Source organism: Xenopus laevis, chromosome 2L, assembly GCF_017654675.1.
Source record: "Xenopus laevis strain J_2021 chromosome 2L, Xenopus_laevis_v10.1, whole genome shotgun sequence".
Taxonomy (NCBI): domain Eukaryota; kingdom Metazoa; phylum Chordata; class Amphibia; order Anura; family Pipidae; genus Xenopus; species Xenopus laevis.
This window is the reverse complement of record NC_054373.1, coordinates 125,347,370-125,365,096: the sequence shown is the minus strand read 5'-3', so window position 1 is coordinate 125,365,096 and position 17,727 is coordinate 125,347,370. Positions and strand designations below refer to the sequence as shown.

The 17,727-nt window shown below is 38.2% G+C and overlaps 1 protein-coding gene across 6 annotated transcripts in view; it reads right to left on the bottom strand.

Moving 5' to 3' along the window:
• Positions 1 to 15,975: 15,975 nt before the first annotated feature.
• The window catches only part of tmtc4.L (transmembrane and tetratricopeptide repeat containing 4 L homeolog), a 48,077-nt gene continuing 46,325 nt past the window's right edge, over positions 15,976 to 17,727 (bottom strand). For all 6 annotated transcript variants that reach the window (XM_018247225.2, XM_018247221.2, XM_018247220.2 and 3 more), the window contains exon 18: positions 15,976 to 17,348. In XM_018247225.2, coding sequence (XP_018102714.1) covers positions 17,197 to 17,348 — 152 coding nt within the window. In that variant the 3' untranslated portion in view covers positions 15,976 to 17,196. The remainder of the gene's footprint in view (positions 17,349 to 17,727) is intronic.

Below are 17,727 nucleotides of genomic sequence, written 5' to 3'. Positions count from 1 at the left end.
AGTAATACCTCCTTTAAATGTTTGCATATAGATGTATTTAATTTATTGCAACCCTATGTTAGAGGGTGTATTTATAAGACTGTGTCAAAAAGTTGTAAATATTGACATAGTATAAATTTATTATGTGTAATTTCCACTGGGGCAGGGGCAAATCTCAGTAAAGCACTGTGTAAATGGGTTGCCACTGTAACATATATAATAAATACCCAAACTGGCTGTGTTATTTTACAGTAATTCAAACTAAATAGAGTTTATGGGATAAATATGGCTTTGAGAGCCACATCTATTATTTTTAGGAGAAGAGGGCCCCCATCATGGAGTAGCTGTCTGATAATGACATGATCACAATGTACCAGCAGAACCTTTCAGCCACCCAGGAACTCTAGTCGGTCATTGGTAAACAGGAGGAGTTGTACTGTAGGGTCTCTTGTTACAGTAACATTATTAGTTAAATCGTTGGGAGATGGGAGTCAAAGTGACAGTTTATTTTTGGAGTAGTTGGTGAAAGCGTCGAGAACGATCACTTTGCACTTCTGTTGTAAGCATGGCTTTCTCCAAATTTGCGTCTTTTGAACAAGTATATACAGTGGAACCTCAATTTTACATCCCCTGATTTTAAGTTTCCCCTCATTTTACATTGTTATTTTGTGGTCCCACCTATATATTATGCATAATACATTTCCCTGATTTTACAATTTTTTTACACCTTCTTTTTCTGGTCCCCCGAAAAACATAAAATAATATGAATAACATACTTGATATATTCTAATATACAAAATGCTTATGATGATTAAATTATCAGTTACTTTCATTTTTATTGCTTCTCCCTATTTACTGGTCTCCAAGATTTTTTTAGCATTGTTCTCTATATTCACAAATTTGTGCCTCTACCTGAACCACTATGAGTCCTGCATTGCGCGGTGCCCCACTGAAAAAAAGAAAAGCTATCCACATATATAATTTGTAATGCTTCTGTCCTGCACATAACACATATGAATGGGAGCTAATCGAGTTCCTCTTGGGAAGGTCTAGACCTGAGCCTTCAGATAATAAGTAAAGATTAAAACAAGAACTATTGGGATGTATGTTCATTTGGGTCACATTCAAAAATAGAACATTTATAATCATTTAATACTCAGTGTCCATAAAGGCTGCTTGACAGAACTCAGTGCATAATGAAGCAAAAATGCTGACACTGATTTTAAACAATGTCGATGAAGATTAATTATCAGGGCTATCTGCCATTGCCTAAACTCACTGTGACTTAAAACAGAAAAATCAAAAGGATTCTGGAAGTTCACTCCTGTAGCCGTTTCTTATCCGTTCTCTAACCGGTACCAATAGTAAAAATCTAAAACACTGTGAAGCAGCACTTCCTCAGGGAAGCTCAGGGAAAAGAAAAAAAGACGAAAGAGAGAAAAAAGAGAAAAAATCCGAATATAGTGTAGTAGATTATGTTAATTTTTTCACCACTTCTTTGTGTGAAATCTCTCTACTATTCACTTAAACGTGATGACCCACTCCTTCATTCAACGGAACCCAAATGCCACTTGCTCTTAGTTTTTGTGATCCACCACCAGTGTCAGATGGGTACTGACATTCTATATAGTTAGACCGCGTATCACTCATTTAGGTTGTCCAATTTGACTTCAATCCGGATTTTCTAGGAAAAATTCGCTCCTTATAGTGTAAAATCTCTTTAATAAATAATAGTATAGTTTCAAAGTTACACTCACAAGAGAAACATAAAATAGCGCTTATCTGTCCTCCCAAATTATAATGCAATTCTCCGGTCTGCTGTGTATTTGGGTTTAGTTGTTTAGGCCGGCATATCCCTCTTCACGCAGAGTGTTATTCCTCTGGCGCACTCTGGGTGACGTCGCTAAGCTCCGCCTGATGCGTTTCGTCACTTTAGACTTCCTCAAAGGCTCATACCATTCTAGCAGCGCATATCATCATCATGCTGTCACGGGTGAGTTCTAAATGCTCCTCCTCTCTAGAGAGGAGGAGCATTTAGGGCTCACCCGTGACAGCATGACCCACCCATCTGACACTGGTGGTGGATCACAAAAAGTAAGAGCAAGTGCCATTTGGGTTCCATTGAATCAAGGAGTGGGTCATCACGTGAAAGTGAATAGTAGAGATTGAGAATAGTAATCTACTACACTAGAGGTAAAGAGAGCAGCTTCATTTTACATGGAGGTTCTTTTCGATACTCCCACTGGCTGCAGGGGGCTCTGCAGAAGAGTTGTAGGTTGTTGCTGATTCTTGTAAAGAATACTATAGTTTCTACAAGCGTAATGCACAATATGTCCGTATATATTGATAATAGGTGTGTGCAGAGGATTTCTGATCTTTGTGAGTATGAATTTTTTGGAGCAGTGGCCAGCTCCATGTAGCAGCTCCCACCCTTTCCAGCTCCAGGCAGGTGATCCCATTGGTGGTCAATTAAAGGGCAACCATGTTTGCGAGTTTTAACTTTGAAATTAAGTAAGTTGCAGGTGAAACTATGTCCCTAAGGGAAATACTGCCATGTGGTATTGTTAGGCATGAACACTTGTATTGATAATGTATTTGTATTTTGGTGAATTTGCACAAATACATGATTGTTGTGAGGTTCTGTGCATGTTTCTAATTTGAGTCCCTGTGTAAATCCCTGCTTTATTTACAGAAGAGGGCATTTTTTTTAGTAGAGGGATGGGATCTGTTATCCAGAATGCTTGGGAACTGGGGTTTTCTGTATCTTTCCGTAATTTGGATCTTCATACCTTGCATCTATTAGAAAATAACCCCAATAGGCTGGTTTTGCTTTCAATAAGGATTCATTATATCTTTGTTTGGATCAAGTACAAGAAACTTTTATTATTACAGAGAAAAAGGAAATCATTTTTTAAAATGTGGATTATTTGGATAAAATAGAGTCAATGGGAAGACAGCCTTTCCGTAATTCTGAGCTTTCTGGATAATGGGTTTCCAGATAACATCCCATACCTGTAGCTTGATGCACATAATGTCTTCATTTCCTTAATATATTGATAATAGATGAGCACAGGGGACCTCTTGTCTTTATCTTTACTTCCTACAAATAAAATCAGGTGTGCTAATTTCTCAATGCTGGACAGTAACCCATAGCAACCAATCAGTAATTAGCTTTTTTTTTTAGCCAGCTGCAGGTAGAACAATAAATTCAGACATTTAATTGGTTGCCTTGGATTAATTGGCAAGGTGCAAATTTGCCCAATGTTAATACATGAGCCCCAGGGTGTTCTTTATATTAGACTGCAAATAATAACCATGGAGACAAAGACTATGCATAGTCTGGACTTTTAATTTAATGGGAGCAGTTACCATTTTTCAGCTATACCAGTGATTATTCATTTTCTCTCATTACACCCTAACGCAACCTTTAGCCTTCCTTAACATAAAAGTCACTCTTTAGTTCTACCAACTACAAAAGGAAATTATATGACTCTCCCTCATATCCATCATTTTAAAATGATCTACAAATTGATGCATTTAAATAACATCACATTACAATTCAGAGACATGAAGGATCATATATATGAAATTATGACTTTTTGTTTCAATAGAAGGGACCAGCACTTTCAGGATCCTTTAGTCTCTGAGCTTCAGCTAAAGTTGGAAAGGCTGAAATGAAAAATAAACTGTTAATAAAACATCATTATTAGTACAGGTATGGGACCTGTTATGCAGAATGCTTAGGACCTGGGGTTTTCCGGATCTTTCTGTAATTTGGATCTTCATGCCTTAAGCCTACTAGAAAATCATTTAAACATTAAATAAACCCAATAGGCTGGTTTTGCTTCCAATAAGGATTAATTATATCTTAGTTTGAATCAAGTACAAGATATTGTTTTATTATTACAGAGAAAAAAGAAATCATTTTTTAGAATTAGGATAAAATGGAGTCTATGGGGGATGGGAGCCTTCTCATAATTTGGAGCTTTCTGGATAATGGGTTTCCAGATAACAGATACCATGCATGAATATGATGTAAAGGGTCATTTATCAAAATTTTAATTGGTGTTTCTTTCATGATTTGAGAAAAAATGTGTAAACAAAAATCAGAAACGTGGATATTCTTTGAAACATTGAATAGTCACACACAAAAAGTTGCTAGAGAAAACTTGGTAAGTAAAAGCTGGCGAGGTTCAATAGACGTCAATGGGAATATTCTCTGACAACTTTATTTATTTTCTCATTTCACTAAAATGTTTTTTAGCCTCATGAGAATGAATGGGACATGATACTTGCTGGCATGTGACTTTTCTCTGTGAAAAACATGCACGGGAATATTCTATCACGTTGGTGCACTCATATTTTTTCCTCAACCTTGAAAATTAGTAAATAGGCTTCAACAACACTGGTAGTAAAAAAGGGAACTTTAAACTATGGATTTTTTTCGACCGGATATGTAATGTAAGAAAGGAACTGGTTAGTGCTGCTTTTGTACATTTGTCGTGCAGAGGATTAACTTGTATACAGGCTGTACCCAGGTAATTACTACTTGGCATATTCAGTTAAACATACCTGTGCATACGGGCCCTCCATATTGACTCATACAGGGTTTGCAACTGCTAAACAGCAGTCCACTTGAAGCATAATGCATAGATTAGGCCTGTTTGCAGTAAAAATTTACACATTTCAGAATGATAACTGAGGAGTTTTTGCGCATGATACAGTCATGTAGTGATGTTGGACCCTTGTCCTGCAAGATCAATTTACCCATTTATTAATGTGACCCAGATAACGGGCTGTCTATTGATTAATGCGCGATTATTGTGATAACCTTAAAAGGATTAGTCATAACTAAATCAGCAAAAGACCATCAAAAAACATAAAGTAAGATGTAACAGCACCCCCAAGGACTTGTAGTAAATTCCACAGGGTTTCCCACCAGTGGCATTTGTATGACAGTTGTAATTTAGGCAGTTAGATTGCACTTTATATTTGACACCTTACATGCTGGTTTGGTTGGGGTTCTGTGTGCTGGTAGCATTTTGAGCCTCCACACTTTTTTTCAACCCTAAGGGTTTTCTGCACCTTGTTCCTGACAACAAAGAGCCAGTGTATTAGAACATTAATTATAATTGTATGGAACCACTGCACTGCACACACACAGGTTGCCTCAACTTCTTCATGGCTGAAGATCAAGTGACCTCTAAGGGTTCATACAAATGGCCGTTTTGCCCTGCGGTCAGTTTCTCCTGCTTTCCAGCACAGAATGAAACACTGCCTATACTTCACAATATTGCTGTACTCACACAGGCAAAGCCAAGCACCAAATGCAGGTGGAACGCAACACGATGCCAGGGGAATGCAGGGTGAAACACCTGTCTGTACGACCCTAAAGCATATTAGAAAGCATAGGAAAGAGAATATGGGAGAAGGAAAAGTAGGAGAATAAAACAGAGAAGGGAAATATTAAAACAGGAGACATTATGAGTAAGAAATGGGGAAAAACAAAAGAAAAGAGCACCAAATGGGGAAGAGAAATGAAAAAGGGAGAGAATGAAGAGACAATGGAGAGGCTTGTAGACTGAGAACACAATAAAAAGGTGGAGGAAAGCAGAGCAGAGTTAGGGAAGGTGGGTCGCAGGAAGAGGTAGCGGGGGGAATAGATGTGGATGAATTAAAGCATCTAAAAATGGGAAAGGAAAAGCACAGCTGAAACTAGACAAGAGAAGCGTAAGAGAAAAATGCTGGATGAAAAAAATACAAAGGGATTGTGAAATAAAGCAGGAATGAAAGAAAAGAGAAAATAGAAGGAAAAGCAGCCTTATAGTTTTTGTTGAATCGCTTATAGAATTCTCATTGGATTTATCCTACCTGGCATGGATTTGATCCTACTACATGTTCAAAGGACATTATAAATGACATTTATTATTCACTCTGCATGCATCCTAACCCATGTTTCATTGTATAGAATGTAGCTGGGATGAGTCCCACTGCTCCTCACTGTGTATAATGTGCATGTTGTGCTTATATCCATTATATCCAAAGCCATTCACTGAATAATGTGCTGGAGATGATAGTTCTAATAACTCCCACATTATTATGTGCCGCGGGGATGGGGTCCTATCCCATTGCTCTTATAGTATAATGTGCTCTGGGCCCTACTCACCAGTCTCTTTGAAGAGCTGAGGGGGTTCAACCTGTGCTCTCCAAGCTGGTATTCAACTACAGCTCCCATCATGCTCATAAAGTCATTCAGTGGGTTTTGTCTGAGAATGATGGGAGCTGTAAGCTAAGAAAAGCCAATGGACTGCTGCTTAGCTGGAAATGCAAAGTGGTTTATCAGGGCATGAGTGATTATGGGTCCCAAAGCACTACCCTGCCAAAGGCTCCATTTAGGCTTAAGCCTGCTCTGCACTTAACACATTGCACTTGTGTTCATAAATGAGTCTTATCTGATTATGTGCTATTATTTGAGATGCAACTATCACTCATAGGGAGCCTTATTTCATTTGGCATACATGCACATAGCTTTTGCAGAATATTTCCAGAAAACAAATGTAATAAGCACTACTTCTACTAACTGCATATTCCCATTTAGAGAAATACTGCAGCAGTGACTGCAAATTCCGTTAGCTGAAAGCTAGCAACAAGACAAAAGAGTGTGAGACAAGCAGCCGAAATTCCAGGGCTGGTCTAACTGTATACTCCTCAGTACAGCTGTGTTTTGTATCATCCACAGTCATAGAATGCCTCATACAGTATGTTCTGATTTAGGGATCTAAAGCCCTACTGACTGGGTTCATTTGCAATTTAATTAGCCAAAATAAATCATGTACAATATTATATTCACTGGTCTATAGCACCATATTTATAACCTCTAAAAAAGGGTTAAATCCTTATCGTCAGCCTTCATTTTTTTTTCCACCTTAATGTGAATATTGGTGTGTTCAAATTTTTGGCAGGGTTCTATCACTTTGTTTGACGTTTTTAAATTTGATCATGAGGGAAGGGGGTCTGGCATTGTTCCAGCACTAGTTACCTGGGAATGTCAGCACATTGGTGTTCACCATCTGTTTGTCTATGCAGAGCAGTGGGGTAAGGGGGCTCCATGGTACTTTCTATACCATATGTTTGGGCCAGTCACTACCCACTATGGTCTGGCAGAATGCATAGGAAGCAGCTGGGTTTAAATAAGCCTGGCCCTTAACTAAATTGTCCACTGATTAGAGACAGGTGAGTAAACGGCACGGAGGAAATTAGCAAATACAACGACTTACTGTCAACAGCCTTAGTGGCAAAGTGGGGCCCAAGTAGGGTGCAGAGCTTGTACTGGAAACACAGCTGGATCCAGACGCTAATTCACAGCACTATCTATGTATCACTGTACATTGCTGCATAGGTATGTATCCTAAATCAGCATGCTTGGAAACAACTGTATAATGAGTTTCCAGTTGGCCAAGGCTGCTAATTATTCAACATTTGGTATAAGTGAAAAAGAGGTGCAGCACAAGGAGACATGGAAAAACTGCCCATGAATATTTTCAATAAGAAAGAACTTTTCCTTGCTATATATGACAATAATTACAGGTATGTTGAATCAATACACAAACCTTGATGCTTCTGTCTCCACTCAATGCAAGTTTAATGTGCTGCAGCCATATTCAGCATAAATATAATTCTACCGTTCACTGGATTTCAACTGAATAGACCTGGGCCCACTAATGGGAGGACTAAATGCCTGTGCGCATATATACACATTCACAAAGACATATAATACAGCTAGTCACAGTCACAACAAAATGACTAGGTCCTGCATCCATCCATCTGTTGTCCTCGTCCTAGAGAAAGAGAAGGAATAGACTAAATAGAATAGTGACACAACATTTGCTTACTCTAATGAAAAAGCAGCTCTTTTCATTTTGGAGGCTTATTGCACCTATGAGCCACAATTTAAGTCAACAATATTTTGTGACAGTTTGTCTTCATTCTGCCTCAGAAACGGAAACTGGCACACAGGACAGTACTGTAAGGAAGAAGAATTGCAAGAAATTCCTGTGCAAGGCTGCTCTGTTTTACTAAAGTTATACAGGTATGGGACCTGTTATCCAGAATGCTCTGGACCTGGGGTTTTCCAGATAACACATATTTCCATAATTTGGATCTGCATACCTTAAGTCTACAAAACATCATAAATATTAAATAAACCCAACAGGCTGGTTTTGTTTCCAATAAGGATTAATTTTATCTTAGTTTGGATCAAGTACAAGCTACTGTTTTATTATTACAGAGAAAAACAAAATCATTTTTTAAAATTTGGATGAAATTGAGTTTATAGGAGACAGGCATTCCGTAATTCAGAACTTTTTGGATAACAGATCCCATACCTGTACGGCATAAGGCTGCTCATTTAAAGGTATATGCTATTAGCTGGCCAGTCTTCTTTACTACTGGACACTTTCTTAGCTATTAAGCCACGCCATGTGATGGAAATGTGACAAATGCTTGTTTTGTACTAATACGGTATAGTGTACATTGCTTGGATAAAACAATGCATAAAACATTTTGCCAATTTGAGACTATTTGCATGCAATGTGTGCATGGTTCAGGCTCCAGGGATCCTCCATTGATTGGCCCAAAATGAAAAACCAATATGGATGCCCCTTGTTGGTACAGGCATGGGCTTATGGCTATATTAATAATTTAACACCATAAAGAGACAGATGAGGCCACCGGAACACATTGATGGCTCAAAATAGATACATGTATGTAAACTGTGCTATTTACCATAGAAGCTATTTGCACATCAATATAGCAGATTTACATAGTAATAGCAACATAACAGAGCTCACTAGTAGTGATGGACGAATCTGTCCTGTTTCGCTTCGGCAAATAATTAGCGAAACTGCAAAAATTTGTGAAACAGCAAAAATTTGCATTGCAGTCAATGGGCGTCAAAACTATTTTTAAGCGCAACAATTTTTAGATGTGCGACTATTTTGTCCAAATGCATTAAAGTCTGAATAATTTTGATGCAAAACAATTTTTTTCGGGCAGCGAAACAAGGAAATTCTCACGAATCCATGCCTGGTGAATTTATTTGCCCATCACTATTCACTAGACCAAATGTAGAAGTGACCTTCCAAATGCTAAATGTGTGTTTCATATACGTCTTCATTCAGGCTTTGTTGAGTCATATAAGATGAACCACCTGTCCTATAACTAGGAACAACTTACCTGAGTGAATAGTAAATTAGGTATGGGATTCCCTTATCCAGAAACCCATTTTCCAGAAAGCAGTATACAAATGATATTTCCCAGGCTATTTCCTGACGGAAATATTATAGTGGTTATTTATCAAAGGTCGAATTTTAGAGCTATGTGAGCTCTGTTAAACCTCGAATGAACGCACAACTCAAATGCTTTATGTAAAGGGATCCTATCGGAAAACATGTTTTTTCAAAACGCATCAGTTAATAGTGCTGCTCCAGCAGAATTCTGCACTGAAATCCATTTCTCAAAAGAGAATATACAGATTTTTTTATATTCAATTTTGAAATAAGGGGCTAGACATTTTGTCAATTTCCCAGCTGCCCTCAGTCATGTGACTTGTGCCTGCACTTTAGGAGAGAAATGCTTTCTGGCAGACTGCTGTTTTTCCTTCTCAATGTAACTGAATGTGTCTCAATGGGACATGGGTTTTTACTATTGAGTGTTGTTCTTAGATCTACCAGGCAGCTGTTATCTTGTGTTAGGGAGCTGCTATCAGGTTACCTTCCCATTGTTCTTTTGTTTGGCTGCTGGGGGGAAAAAGGGAGGGGGTGATATCACTCCAACTTGCAGTACAGCAGTAAAGAGTGATTGAAGTTTATTAGAGCACAAGACACATGCCTTGGGGCAGCTGGGAAATTGACAATATGTCTAGCCCCATGTCAGATTTCAAAATTGAATATAAAAAAAATCTGTTTGCTCTTTTGAGAAATGGATTTCAGTGCAGAATTCTGCTGGAGCAGCACTATTAACTGATTCATTTTGAAAACATTTTTTTACCATGACAGTATCCCTTTAAGAAAAAACTTGAATGTAAAAACTCGAATGAGCGAGTTTGAGTTGTGAAACCCAAAAACTTGGATTGATTGAGATTTTGTTTGTAGGACTAAAAGTCACATGATTTTTTGGATTCGGATTAGCCAAGCACTTGGATTTGGCTGAAAAAGGCAGATCCCGGATTTGGTGCATCCCTATATTGATATAGACAAAGGCAGAGGAATTATTAACTTACATACAAAAAACCTGACTATAATTTCAGCTTTAAGCAGTCTCCTTTAACTGAATATGTGTATGAAAAGCAACATTTCCAATCATTTTTAATACTGTGCAGTTGTGCTGTATAGAAATGTTCATTTGGCTTTCTGCTCAGCATTTAAAAGAACCTCTGTTCCTGTTTGAATACCATATATATTTATGTTAAAAGCATTCTGACATAGGGCTGGTTTATGTTATGTGTTCCAATTACAATGATAGAAAAAGACTGCATGTAGAGCACTTAAAGTGAATGTGAAAATGCCATTCAGCGCCAATTAACTCAGCAAGACCTAGCCTAAACTGCTCGGTGCAAAGGAAAAGGGGGAACAACAGGAATAATGCAAATAGAACTAAGATATACTAAAGCGAAAAATTAATTAAGAGACACGAAAGTCAAGAAAAAAAAACCTTTAAAATATAATAAAGCAAATGTTCCGAAACGGAACAGGCACAAACTGCAGCAACTGATATTTTATGTTAAAGAAATATTCAACTAACTGCCATTATGCACCCCTTATTGTGTTGTGGAGCTCCATGGTTGCTCTAGATGGGCAATAACAGGGATGCCAACGGTTTTACATTGAAAGAGCCCAATAAAGGCTGAGTGAATTAAATCCAGTGCACTGGTAAATATGATGGAGTCCACTCAACAGGAGGAGGAAAACCTGCAGCATTTTGCTTTTCTGATTGTAACGGAACAAGGCAAGATGTGGCCAGACTGATTTAAGAATTATCTGCATATCCTTGTGATATTATTAAATTGCCAGGGAAGGCGATGCAGATAAATATATATTGCATTTATTATATAAAAGATAATGTGTCCCCCGCTGTGGCTAAAAGGCTATTGCAAGTATAAGAGTTTGATCTCCTTAACTAACCAAACTCTGAGGTGACAGGTAGAACGGTGGTTATGCACAGCAGGGGGCACTTTGTTATAACACACAGAAAAACAATTAGGAGTGTAATCACTATATAATTGCGTTATGTGTTCATGACAACATTCAAAACAAAGACATTTGCTGTTCTGGGTTTCTCTAATTTTAACCCTCATATTTTCTGAAATACAGATAAGATAATGGCTGATAAACCTGGTATCATATGTATAACCTTCCTGCTAGGTGTGAATACATTTTTTTGGGGGGGCTGAATTCTTGCACCCTAAAATGCATGGGTACTTATTGGTAACATTATCAGCAAGTTGTATTAATTGAATTTGCTGGATAACTTGAGAAAATAGTAGGGGGAACTGCTGGACATGGGGGCTGATGTGAATATTGCAGTTATTGTAATGAGCTGCATCAGTGCAATATGAATATATTTATCCAGTAATGATAATGTGCACCTATGAGTCCCTCGATGCCACAGAATATACACAATTCTTATATAAGAACCAGAACCAATCATTTATGGTGGGGATTTCACCTTTTAAGAAAACATTCTTCTAATCACTGTTAAATCCTCTTGCAAGACGCACAATTATAAGTGCCCCTCTGTACTCTTCTCATTCATTATTCCCTAACCACATCTGTGCAATAGAACTTGTGCTTGGGGAATATTAAGTGAGAAAAAAAAAATAATAATGACTGACCTCTCTCTGCAATCTGTCATAAGCCATGCCAACTATGGGCAACTATGGGCAACCATCTGTAAATCTTTGTAATGTACTACACACAATGTGGCGTGCTTCACAAGAGTCAGTCTTATATAACACAATAAAAAATGCTAAAGCCTACGGCCCATAAGGTAGATTGTAGGAAGTATTTCTCCTTTCAGTGGTCTACTATTGTGCTGAATGGCAAAACCTGCACATTGACAGGCTACAATCACCCAGTGGGTGCCTCTTCTTCAGGCGACTAATTTCCCCGAACTGCCTTCTCACCGGCTAGAATGTAAATCGCCGGCGGTATGGCACTCGAAATGCTTTGTTTTGCGAAGTCGCCCAAAGTTTCCACGTAAGGCAACTCCAGAAAAAAAAATTTGTCTATTGATAGAAGAAGCACAGGTACAGGGGAAATGAAGCCTTTGGACAAGGATAAAGTAACTCTGATGTTACTCTATGTAACAATCATTAAGGTTAGTAGATTAAGTCATAAACTTAAGACCCATCAAGAATCTCCACCTATAAGAACTACAGAAGCCCATAAAGCAAATAAAGTTCTGTCTTGCATAAAAAAGGGCATTAACTCAAGGGATGAAAACATAATTATGTCACTTTATAGGTCCATGGTAAGGCCTCATCTGGAGTATGCAGTTCAGTTTTGGACTCCAGTCCTTAAGAGGGATATAAATGAGCTGGAGAGAGTGCAGAGACGTGGAACTAAATTGGTTGGAGGGAGGGAAGACTTAAATTATGAGGGGAGACTGTCAAGGTTGGGGTTGTTTTCTCTGGAAAAAAGGTGCTTGCGAGGGGATATGATTACACTTTACAAGTACATTAGAGGACATTATAGACAAATAGCAGAGGACCTTTTTACCCATAAAGAGGATCACCGTACCAGAGGCCACCCCTTTAGACTAGAAGAAAAGAACTTTCATTTGAAGCAACGTAGGGGGTTCTTCACAGTCAGGACAGTGAGGTTGTGGAATGCACTGCCGGGTGATGTTGTGATGGCTGATTCAGTTAATGCCTTTAAGAATGGCTTGGATGATTTTTTGGACAGACATAATATCAAAGGCTATTGTGATACTAAGCTCTATAGTTAGTATAGGTATGGGTATATAGAATTTAATTAAAAGTAGGGAGGGGTGTGTGTATGGATGCTGGGTTTCATTTGGAGGGGTCGAACTTGATGGACTTTGTCTTTTTTCAACCCAATTTAACTATGTAACTATGTAACTATTTATCAAAGGTCGAATTTCAAATTCATGTAATTTTTTTTTTTTAATTCAAATATACTCACAATTCAACTGGGAGGTTATTTAAGAAAAGAAATTGAATGTCTAATATTCTATCGAATGGTTCCAACCCAAAATTCAAATCGTATTTGATTTGTATTTGTTTCGTACAAATCGAGTTTTTATCTGAAAAAAAAAAAACCCTCAAATGTCCAGATGGCTATTAACATCTCCAAATGGCTCAACAGACCTCTGCCATTGACTTGTACATGAACTCTGCAGTTTTGACGTGGCGAATATTCGAATTAGGACTGTTTCCATGGTCAAGGTGTGATAAATCTCACATTCAAATTTACATTCGAATAGGGGGATAAAAATTCTAATGTGTGAATTTTGAAACTCGAAAATTCTAATTTACTATTTTACCCTTGATAAATCGGCCCCTAAGGGTCAGATTTAGCAAAATGTGAGATTATAGTTTACCCACTTTCTATTCATCCCTATGGGATTTTTAGAATTGTATTTTTTAATGGGCAGTTAAATTTCACCATTTGATAAATCTGCCCCTATATACAGTATAAGCAATTTTCATTGTATAGCCCAGAAACTTTCATTCATTTAAAGTGTCCCTGGTTGCTGACAAACAAAATCTGATTAGCATGTTATGGGAACTGCATAGCTTTACCAGAAACATGTTGGGGAAAACATGATTTATATATTCTAAACAAGAATTTACCCTCAAATTACCAAAATACCATTTTTAGATCTGCAACCGCAGCAGAGAATTGGCTTTATATTTCAATCGCTGGACCCCATGGTTGGTCACACGAGTAGCCATCTAGTTTTATAATTTTCCACTTAATTTGTTAGGGTGACCAGTGTAAGCAGCTAATGTGCAGGCTTCAACCAACAGGATAGAGCAGAGGTCTCTCAAGGATGATATGACTGGTCAGCTATAGGTCAAATGACAATGTCAGTGTAATGAATCTACCCAACGGGACAGAGACCAAAGAACACAATGTTTGATTCCAGCCTAAGGTATATAGTGGCCAGCACTGAAAACACACAGCACGTGAGTGTGGCATTTGATTTCTAGCAACATCCTATCTCTGTTTGCATGGGTTTCCTCCAAGTCTTCTTTTTCCTACAGTGCAATAAATATATATATATATATATATATATATATATGTAGATTAAATGACACCTGATGAAACTGCCCCTACTGTTTGCTTGCTTGGGAAACAGGGACAGATGTGGATGAGGAAACATTTTATGTATAAGAATAATTATGCTATTACTTCAGCATATTTTTTTTGCAGATACCTGCACAGAATAGATTCCCAGAAGCACTGGTATTTCTCATCTAGGAGAGACAACCACGACTTAATTATGTAACAGACATGTAGTGTCTTCATAACTGCTGAGCAGACATTCATGCTAGCACACTTGTGCCAGTTACACACTTCTGGACCTTTGGCCCAGAGGGTAAAATGCCAGATTTTGTTAATATACAAACTGTATAATTCAGTTAATTTGCACAGTCATAGTTAAAAATTAGCTCTCCATGTTTAAGGATGCTGGGTGTTTGAACTATTCCTAGTTGCAGAGAATGTTTATTTGTTTATATCATTTCCTGACTCAGTGAAGCCTTCAATCTTATTTCCAAGAATGTGTTTGAACTTATAGCCCAGGACAAAAATGATCCTCCTATTTACAATTCCATTTTGGAGTGAAAGTGTATTCATAAGGCTTCTCTCTGTTTTACTGTAACTATTGTATTTAGGTAACAGATGCCAGGGCCAGACCTCTTCTCATTTACTGTTATACGAAACAATACATATATTTTACTGAAAGTTAATATTAGGGATGCACCGAATCCAGGATTCGGTTCGGGATTCGGCATTCTGTAGCAGGATTCGGCCGAATCCTTCTGCCCGGCTGAACCGAATCCAAATCCTAATTTGCATATGCAAATTTGCGGGCGGGGAGGGAAATCTCGGTCACAAAACAAGGAAGTAAAGAATGTTTTCCCCTTCCCACCAACTTTTCACCAATGTTATTACGTAAGAAATAGTCATGGAATATCCACAAAGTTTAGATTCCCTTATCATGCGGGTTGTCCACCTGGGTCCACAGCTAAGGTGTGGGATTGGTCCCTCCCACGAGCTTATGACACAATTTTTGTGTTTTTGTTCTTCACTTGAAAAAGGGACTGGCTCCCGAAACATGTCGTGAGTGAAAATACACCAATAAAGGGTGTTTTCAGACTAAAGTACTGCCTGTTCCTGGTCTGTTTCTTATATCTTTAAATTGAATGCTTATGACACAATTTGTCTACTTACCCATCTGATTAGGCTCTGGTGTGATGTCACTTCCGGTTTCAACGCCCCCTGGTTTGAAGGTACAGGCAATGCAATCAAGATTTACCCTCATCAAGATCTCCATAGCACTGGCAGGATGTTGTTATAATGTCATGTAAATGGTTATGTTTCAGCATTGAGCCTAGGTGAGACGCTTGCATCACATAGCACGTTACAAGGGTGGCAAAAAGCTTTAAGAGCCCAATTGCTTTTTCCCCCCCACCAGATGCTTTAAGTACAAATCAGAAGTGTGGGATCCCTGGGATGTTGTGAAAGACGGCAGCATGGCACTCAAACGAATAGTATTCTGGGTCGCTGCACTCAGTTGAGATAAGTACTATCCTGGGCTCAGAAACAATATTCACTGGGGGAGCCTAATAAATTAGCTGCGTCCAAGCTGACTAAAACATTCTACATGCTGATTGGTTGCTAAACATTTTTGTTGTGTTTTTAAGGTATTACTAATCTGGGCTAAAGCCATTAAATCAATAGCCATTACTGAACCTAGGGCATGGTTTTATTTGTAAAAATCCCACTGTATTTATTTACATTTAGACTTATTCAAATGATTACGGCTACATGCATACATTTGCAGTGGGAACAACGTTTTAAACTGACTGAAACCACAAAATAAATAGCGGACATACGGCTAGACACACAAACATTCAAAAATGCACACATTTTTTGTGAAAAGGTAAACAAAATCATTTTGGAAATTGCAAATGGGTTAAAATGCCAATTGTACAAATCTCTAAAAGTGTACGAAAGGTGTAAATGCAACAGCAACAAGGAGACTGAATCACTTCATATGAGCTGTAAACAGACACTTGTTGGCAATCACATAGTGGATTTCGATGAACTGTAAAGTGCACTTTTCAACCCAAAGCAAATATTAAAGCTACATTTCCAAATACACTGTGCAGAAATGCCTTTGGAAAGCTCAGGTCGCTGAGAAGGCTCATGCAGCATTAAAAAAGCTATAGCGACTCAAGAGTTGATTCATATCACAGCAACTAAGAATACTCACTAAATAAAAATCCCACACGTTTTCTCTTTTAACCCACTATTGTACCTTTAGAAAAATGATGAACAGTCCATGCATGATCATTTGAGAATAGAATGGACACGCTGGTGCTCAAGTTCCAGAATATCAGCATGTACATTCAGGGGCAGATTTATCAAGGTTCGCATTTCGAAGTAATGGGAGTTTTTTTTGAACTCCCATAACTTCGAAAGTTGAATAAAAAAAAGAACAACTGAAATGTATTTAAAAATTCAACGTTTTTTTCTGCGGGTGAATAGGCCGTATTCGGTCGAATTCGAATTGTTCGAATCGAAGTAACATCATATTCAATCGAATCAGATTTGAAGTTTTGTTTAAAGTCCACTAATTGACTCCAAATAGGTTCTAGGAGGTCCCCCATAGGCTAAAACAGCAATTCGGCAGGTTTTAGATGGCGAATGGTCGAAGTCGAAGTTTTAAAGAGAAAGTACATGATAAATTTCAAAATCTGCCCCTCAGTGCTTCCAGGTTGTGTAGATTCTATGATCAGTGGCACATGCAGAGCTGAAGATTCTTCATTTGTACCACAAGTCGAGTACCGAGACGTCTCACTACTAAGTGAAATGCACAGCATCAGGCCCAAACTGAGTTACAATGCTGTCACTTTCCAGTTAAAAAAACGGTTGCCTGAATCTTCGGCCTGGAGAGTGGGCTCGCTCACCCACGGCCCTTCTTCTGCAGTTGTTCAAGCTTTCGTTTCAAGAGACTGTAGTTTTCCTTTGTCCCTGGGGCAGAAGGGTCAAGCTTCATGGAGATTTCATAGTGTTTCTTGGCCAGATCCAGATTTCCCCAGCGATGGTACAGGACAGCTGAAACAGCAAGATTCTTTAGAATGTTTGGGTAATGAAAAATATTATTCTTGAAATAAAACATTAAAGCTGCACTGCATTACATGATGTGCTTCCCAAACATAAGAATTCTTGCCACATGAAAAAGATGAATAAATCAAGGAACAGATGACTAACTTTGTTGGAAAAACAACAGCTCCTAGATAACTGCTTGTAAAGGTTCTGTTTTTTTCTGCCCCGATTATATATCTGACTGGGCACAGAGAAAATGCAATAATGCTTAGAGTTTGGAAATAAATACCTGTTTAACCCATTGTCTGCCAAATAAACTTCTCTTAGGTGCTAGCAGACAAAAAACTAATTGTCAACTGGCAATCTGTCAAATGACATTCACTTGTGC